General features: G+C 51.3%; 1 protein-coding gene across 1 annotated transcript in view; it reads left to right on the plus strand.

Annotated features, from left to right (window-relative positions):
* The window catches only part of LOC132388106 (6-phosphofructo-2-kinase/fructose-2,6-bisphosphatase 4-like), a gene marked incomplete at its 5' end in the record, with an annotated part of 24,810 nt that extends 17,121 nt beyond the window's left edge, over positions 1 to 7,689 (plus strand). Inside the window, one exon of the mRNA XM_059960464.1 lies at positions 6,789 to 7,689. Within this exon, the coding sequence (XP_059816447.1) occupies positions 6,789 to 6,848 (60 nt within the window). The remainder of the gene's footprint in view (positions 1 to 6,788) is intronic.
* Between the last annotated feature and the right edge of the window lie 683 nt (positions 7,690 to 8,372).

Here is an 8,372-nt window from a genome sequence, read left to right on the forward strand (position 1 = left end):
CTGAGGCCCAATTCCACATTCAACAGATCACCTCAGAAGACACCTGCTACTACTACGTGGTGAGCTCCCTCGACCAGGACACAGCTGCCCAGGTCGCGGAGTTTGTACAGTTGCCCCCGGCAGACGGTAAGTACACGGAATTCAAAGCCCTGCTCCTCAGGACTTTTGGACTCTCACGGCGCGAGAGGGCTGCCCGTTTACTGCACCTGGATGGCTTGGGCGACAGACCTCCATCGGCTTTAATGAATGAGATGTTGTCTCTGGCTGACGGACACACACCCTGCCTCATGTTTGAGCAGGCATCCTGGAGCAGCTGCCCGAGGGCATACACCTGCTGCTGTCTGACGCGGATTTCAGTGACCCCCGGAAGGTGGCAGCCCGGGCGGACTTGCTGTGGAACGCCAAAAAGGTGAGCGGGGCGTCCATCGCACAGACCACCCAGCCACGCTCCCAGCAGCAAACCAGTCCAGGCCCGGCCGCAGAGCCCGCCAACCCCAGGGGCAGGGGTGGGGGGCCCAACGAACACTGGTGCTTCTACCACCAGCGGTGGGGCGTAGAAGCCTGCCGTTGTCGCCCGCCCTGCAAGTTCCCGGGAAACGCCACTGATGGCTACGGCGGCTGGCCATCAGGATAGCCTCCTATATGTGTGGGACAGAAGGTCGGGACGCCGGTTTTTGGTCGACACCGGTGCCGAGATCAGCGTTTTACCTCAGACGGGTTACGACACCCGCAGCAGGGCACTGGGGTCCCCCCCGAGGGCCGTGAACGGCAGCAGTGTAAGGACCTATGGCACCCGTCAGGTGCAGCTACAGTTCGGCTCCAGCCAGTTCACGTGGGACTTCACACTGGCCGCTGTAGCCCAAAGGCTTCTGGGTGCGGATTTTTTGCGGGCTCACAGCCTACTGGTCGACCTGCCCAGGAAGAGACTGGTACACGCCGAGACCTTTCAGACATTCTCCCTGGGTGCAGCCCAGTTGCCAGCCCCTCACCTCGACTCCATCACGCTGTCCGACAACGACTTCACCAGGGTCCTGGCGGATTTCCCATCGGTTCTGGCACCGCAGTTCACAGCGGCCATGCCCCGACACGGCGTACAGCACCACATCCCGACCCAGGTACCACCCCTCCACGCCCGCGCTCGGTGGCTTCCCCCGGACAAGCTCCGGCTGGCAAAGGAGGAGTTCAAGAGGATGGAGGGATTGGGGATCATCCGGAGGTCCGACAGCCCATGGGCCTTCCCCTTGCACATGGTGCCCAAAGCAACAGGGGGCTGGAGACCATGCGGCGACTACCGCAGGCTGAACGAGGCTACCACACCGGACCGCTACCCTGTGCCGCACATTCAGGACTTTGCAGCAAACCTGCACGGCGCACGGATCTTCTCCAAGGTAGACCTTGTCCGAGGGTACCATCAAATCCCGATGCATCTGGACGATGTCCCCAAAACGGCTCTCATCACCCTGTTTGGCCTTTTCGAGTTCCTTCGCATGCCGCACAGACATTCCAGCGGTTGATGGACGCGGTGGGACGGGTCCTGGACTTCACGTTCATCTATTTGGACGACATCCTCATAGCCAGCAGCAGTCGTCAGGAGCTTCTGTCCCACCTCCGTCAACTCTGTGCCCAACTGAGTGAGTACGGTCTAACAATCAACCCCGCCAAATGCCAGTTCGGGCTCGGCACCATTGTCTTCCTGGGCCACAGGATTACTAAAGAAGGGGCAACCCCTCTGCCTGCTAAGGTAGATGCGGTCCGCCACTTCCCCCGACCCACCACGATCAAAGGCCTTCAGGAATTCGTAGGTATGGTCAATTTCTATCACTGTTTCCTCCCCTCAGCTGCCCGGATCATGCGCCCCCTGTTCGCCCTGATGTCGGGTCCGGGCAAGGACATTACCTGGGACGAGGAGTCCACCACCGCTTTCGTTCAAACGAAGGAAGCTTTGGCGAACGCTGCGATGCTAGTGCACCCCAGAATGGACGTCCCTACCGCCTTCACAGTGGACGCATCTAACACGGCAGTCAGTGGGGTGCTGGAGCAACTCATCGCAGGTCGCTGGCAACCCCTGGCGTTTTTCAGCAAACACCTGCGACCACCCGAGCTTAAGTACAGTGCTTTTGACCGGGAACTGTTGGCGCTCTACCTGGCAATCCGGCATTTCAGGTACTTCCTAGAAGGTCGGCCCTTCACCGCGTTCACGGACCACAAACCGCTTACCTTTGCGTTTACGAAAGCGTCCGACCCCTGGTTGTCCCGCCAGCAATGCCACCTGTCCTACATCTCTGAATACACGACGGATGTCTGGCACGTCTCGGGTAAGGACAATGTCGTGGCGGATGCGCTCTCTCGCCCTACCATTCATGCCCTTTCCCAAGGGGTAGACTTTGAGGCACTGGCAGAGGCACAGCAGGCAGATGAGGAGATCCCGAGTTACAGAACCGCAGTCTCCGGTTTGCAGCTCCAGGACCTCCCCATAGGCCCAGTTGAGAGGACCCTACTCTGTGACGTCGCCACCGGCCAGCCCCATCCCGTCGTCCCGACAGCCTGGCGGCGCCGCGTTTTCGACTCCATTCATAACTTGGCGCATCCCTCCATCCGGACAACTGTCCAGATGGTTTCCAGCAGGTTCGTTTGGCACGGACTCCGCAAACAGGTCAGTGAATGGGCCAGAACGTGCATGCACTGCCAGACGGCCAAGGTGCAGCGGCACACCAAAGCCCCACCGCAGCAGTTCCATCCTGCCCACCGGCGTTTCGACCACATTCATGTGGATATCGTGGGCCCCCTGCTAGTGTCGCGCGGAGCGCGGCACCTCCTGACTATTGTGGACCGGTTCACAAGATGGCCGGAGGCGATTCCGCTCACCGACACCACCTCCGAATCTTGCGCCCGGGCACTGATCGCCACCTGGATATCTCGCTTTGGTGTGCCGGCCCACATTACCTCCGACAGAGGCGCCCAGTACACCTCCAGCCTGTGGTCAGCTATGGCCAGGCTTCTGGGGACTCAGCTGCACCACACCACTGCCTACCACCCACAGTCAAACGGGCTAATGGAGCGTTTCCACCGTCACCTGGTCGGCTCTCATGGCCCGCCTGCGAGGAGCTAACTGGGTGGACGAGCTTCCCTGGGTCCTACTCGGCATCCGCACAGCGCCCGAAGACGATCTTCACGCCTCGTCGGCCGAGTTGGTGTACGGCACACCCCTGGTCGTCCCCGGGGAGTTCATACCAGCCCCAAGGGGGGCAAGAGGAAGAACCCTCAGCAGTCCTGGGCAGACTACACGAGAAGCTCGGTAACCTGGCCCCCATACCCACTTCGCAGCATGGGCAGAACCCAACCTGCGTACCCAAAGACCTGCAGAACTGTAAGTTTGTGTTTGTACGAAGGGGTGGGCATCGGCCACCGCTGCAGCGGTCCTACGAGGGGCTGTTTAAGGTGCTCCAGAACAACGGGTCCACGTTCGTGCTGGACGTTGGGGGGAGAGAGGAGGTTTTCACGGTGGACCGACTCAAACCGGCCCATGTGGACCTGGCGCAACCGGTCGAATTTCCAGCACCGCGGCGCAGAGGCCGACCTTCCAAGCAGGTTCCAGCCCAGATTGTGGACATTGGGGGGTGTATCGCCGGTTCTGGGGGCGGGGGGTTATGTGGCGACCCATTTCCTGGCACATCCGAACCGGCTCACAATTAGCCAGCGTTCCAGCTAAGGGAGATAGCCTAAGGGGTTTTGCGAGCACAGATCTTTGGAGCCTCTGCGCCACGGGGGTGGGGGGGGGGTGCAGGTTGAGGGAGGCTTAAAAGGAAGGCTGGGTATTTCGAATAAAGTTTTTTCTTCGACTGCAGTTACCGACTCCGTGTCGTAATTTTAGCACTGCATGTAGCACACCGCTACAATATACCGTTTAAAAGAGTTGACGCAATGTACACACCTTCACACCACCAAGAACCGAAAGCTACTGCAAAAAGCAGCATTGGCGCGACCTCGTATGAATTTCTTACGCATTTGGACTTGTTCATTCGTTCCTTCCTACATCAGTCAATTCATCAATTTAATTATGAAAGCCATTTGATGGTTGTAATGATGGTGATACACTATATATACAGTGCATATGCAATTACACATGTACATACACAAGTATTTTTATGTATGCATACTGTATATACACATATGTATTAACTCACACACACACACACACACACACACACACACTCACACACTCATACTCACACAGACTTACTAGAAAAAATTCACTGTTAATAACTCATTCTCGAATTGCCCCCCTTAAAAATCAAATTACCCCCCTGTGGGGCATACGCCCCACGTTGGGAACCACTGGTCTAGTACCTGGGTTTATAGAGTTTATGTCCATGTTCATGCAGACATTAATCTCCGTTATCCTGGTGTGAGGATTGTATCCTTTTATACACTCAATGGCTACTTTATTACGTACATCCTGTATGGGAGGTACATACACTGAGTGTATGTTCATGGTCTTCTACTGTTGAGCCTATCCACTTCAAGGTTCAACGTGTGTGTTCAGAGATGCTCTTCTGCACACCACTGTTGTAACATGTGGTTACTTGAGTTACTGTCACTTTCCTGTCAGCTTGAACCAGTCTGGCCATTCTCTTATCTCAGTAATGAGACATTTTCACTCACAGAATTGCCACACACTGGATGTTTTTTTGCACTTTCTCTGTAAACGCAGAGAATGCTGTGCATGTAAGTCCCAGGAGATGACCAGTTTCTGAGATAATTAAATCACCCCAACTGGCATCAATAATCATTCCACAGTCAAGCTCACATTTCTTCCCCATCCTGATGTTTGGTCTGACAGCAACTGAACCTGGTGACCATATCAGCATGCTTTAATGCATTGAGTTTCTGTCATGTGATTGGCTGATTATGTCTTTGTATAATTGAATAGGTGTACCTAATAAAGAAGCCACTCCGTGTACCTTACCTATTTAAATATTTGCCTAAATGCCTCAGAAATGTAGAAAGTGTATCTGATTTTCTTTAAAAATAAGAGATCACCAATTTAGATTAAGATCAGTCAAAGTTGCTCAGAGTGTTTTGACTTTTTAGAACATTCCTCAGAGGGCAGTGGAAACAGTCTTTGCATATTTTTAAGGCGGAGCTGGCTAGGTACTTGGAAATTTTGGAGTCTGCAGATGCTGGAAGTAGTCAGATGAAGGCAGCGCCTGTGGGAAGTGAAACAGGTTAACAATTTGAGTTGAAAACCCTTCACTGGATAGGTGGGAGAAGACAGATTACTGGGATGGGCAGGAACTGAAAGTCTGATCCAGCATGTTTTGATGGCCTGAGTGTCCTCTTGCTAATTTTTGCCCTTGAACTTTCCCACACCACTCCAGAGAGGTGAGGAAGGTGCGGCAATTTACTGCCATAGTGTTGGGTTATTAAAGGATGAGTAATGCATTTGTGAAAGCAGGTAAGGGGGAAGATGGGTGGGTGGGAGAGTGGGGTTTGAAGTGAGAAGCTGTCAAGTGTTAGGTGGAAGTGGTCAAGGGCTGAAGAAGAAGGAAACTGATAGAGGAGAATGGACCATGGACATAAGGGGAGGAGGAGGGGAACCATGGGGAGTTGATGGGCAGGTGAGTAGGGGTAAGATGGGAGCCACAATGGGGGAGGGGTGATAAATTACCATAAGTTGGAAAAATCAATATTCATGCTGTCAGTTCGGAGGCTACCCATAGGGAATATCAGGTATTGCTCTTCCAGGCTGAGAGTAGAAAAAGCCATGGATTGACATGTCAGAATGAGAATGGGAAGTAGAATTCAAATGAGTCCACCAGGAAAGCCCAGCTTTTGCGGTGGACAAAGTGAAGGAGCTTGATGAAGTAGTCCCCAATTTACTTTGGGTCTCATCAATATAGAGGAGTCTGCCCCAGATACAGTAGATGACTCCCAACAGACTTGAGCTGAAGTATCACCTCACCTGAAAGAACAGTTTGGGGCCCTAAATGATGATGAGGGGAGAAGGTGTAGGAGGCAGGTATAGAACTTCTGCTTATAGGAATAAGTGATGGGGGAGATCAGTGAGGTGAAACAAGTGGATGGGAGTCACGTAGAGACACCCTACAGAAAGCTGGTGAGGGGGTGAAGATAGTAGAAGTTGTAGAAAATGTGCAGTGCAGATTATGGAGGCTCATGGTGTAGTAGGTAAGGACAAGGAAACCCTGTCCCTGTTATGGTGGTGGGAGTATGGGCTGAGGACAGCTGTGCGTGAAATGGAGGAGATGTGGGTGAGGGCAGCATCGCTGGAAAAGAATCCCTGTTCTTTGAAGGAGGAAGACGTTTCAGACGTTCTGGAAAGGACAACTTCAGATATGGTGGAGCCAGTGAGGCAGGAACAGGCAGGAACAGTGGGCCTACCCAGACAGTTGGGTTTGTGGATTTTGAGTAGGAGATAGAAATGAGCAAAGGAACTGAAAGTTTTGTGGCAGTGGATGGGAGATCTCCAGAGTTGATAAGGTTGGTGATGGTGCAGCAGACAATGGCCTGATGCTCCTTAGTGGGGCCCTTTTCAAGGGATTTGTAGGAGGAGGTGTCTGAGAGATGTCACAACCATCCTTGTCCACTTCTTGTCAAGTGATTCTGTAGAATGTCTGGATGTCCATAATGTAATTTCACTCTGTAAAGGAAGAAAATGTTGGTAACATTACAATCTGAGCATCTCACTAACTGCATGTCTGTAAGCAGCCTGAATTCCTGGCAGTGCTTATGTATTCCTCACCCTTTTTTTCTATTTTGTTGCCATGCAGAACGTGGACGTTTCAAGACCTTCTGAGGAAGCCCTGGTCACGGTCCCTGCTCACCAGTGAGGCTGCATCTTAATGGGGCTTACCCTCACCGTCCAACCTCGCCACACTACTTGTTCTTATTTCAAATCCTGCTGATAAGCGTTTCTACGTTTGGTTGTTTTATTAAAAGTTTATAGATGAAATGTGATGCACAAGACTCTTCAGGCCATGCAGTGAAGAACTTTGACTGAACACTCTTCTGTCTGGCTGCGTGACTGTGTCAATTTCTGACTATATGTGCTTACCTACTGGACTTGGCCGATTTGGCACTGCCTTTAAAGCAGTAATTTGTCACACAGCTGATCAGGGGAAGATGAGATGTAGTAATGAAAACATTAGAAGCGTTTACATTTATAACTTCATGCATTTGGAAGTTTAAGATGATGAAAAATTAATTAACTCCTGATAGAGTGAACGTGGGGAGATATCTAACTCTGTCTTTGGAAATTAGATGTATAGTAATTTATGTTGACTAACAGGAGTCTTACTGTGTGGATAGTAATGATACATGATTATTACTAAGTCAATGTTCAATGTCTCTGTGCACAGCTGCCTTAGCCTCAGTAATATGGAGAGTCTTAATTGGGCAGGAGCTGTCAGTAATGTTCCTGTCCAACCATAAAGGGCTCTGCAATTGGGGAAAGACATCTTCCTTCAAAACAATTAATGTGTAAAATTGGAAGAGGTTCTTTTTATCCAACAGTGTTACTATTGGACAGTGTCACACTGTAAATCATTTTCATTGTTAACATGCCTATTTAAAGCCAAGCTTTGATTGACAAATATTTCGTTAGGCAGAGATCTGCTTATTTTGTTTCTCAGGCCTCAAATGTGATTTTAATTAAAAAAGAATAATAGTTAATTGTGAATTTCTTTTAGAATATAGAACACTACAGCACAGGTACCTGCACCCAGTCCATTTCCTTCCATTGTCTGCACAGCCCGTCTAAGAGACTCCTAAACAGCTCTGTGGTATTTGCATCCAAACCACTCCTGGCAGTAGATTCCAGGCACTCACTGCTCTGAGTGTGTGCACTCGTTTCAAAGGCTAACACTTTGAACATGGGACAATAGAGCACACAAACACACCCTTCGGCCTAGTGTGGCTGCACTGCCCACTTTCCACCTGATTTTTCAATGGCTCCTGTAAATCGTCGCTTTCTGCAGGTAATTGACTGAAGAATTGGAGGGGGGAGTTGGTGATGCTGCAAGGCAATAAGACCAAGGGCCATTAGACTGATGGGATTGCTGTGCTTCAAACAGGCATGGATTTAATGGGCAGAATGGTCTCTTGTATCATGACAAGAGAGTCGAGAGGCAGGGGGAGCAGACAGAGAGAGCAGAGCACCCCTGTGGCCGTTCCCAAAAACAGTAAGTATACCGTTTTGGATACTGTTGGTGGGGATGACCTACCAGGAACAAGTTGCAGTGGTCCTGTCTCTGTCACTGAGGTTGGACCCTCGACTAGGAAGGGGAGGAGGGAAGAGAAGAGAGCGGTAGTGATAGGGAATTCTATAGTCAGGGGGGCAGATAGGAGATTTTGTA

Source organism: Hypanus sabinus, unplaced genomic scaffold, assembly GCF_030144855.1.
Source record: "Hypanus sabinus isolate sHypSab1 unplaced genomic scaffold, sHypSab1.hap1 scaffold_2642, whole genome shotgun sequence".
NCBI lineage: Eukaryota > Metazoa > Chordata > Chondrichthyes > Myliobatiformes > Dasyatidae > Hypanus > Hypanus sabinus.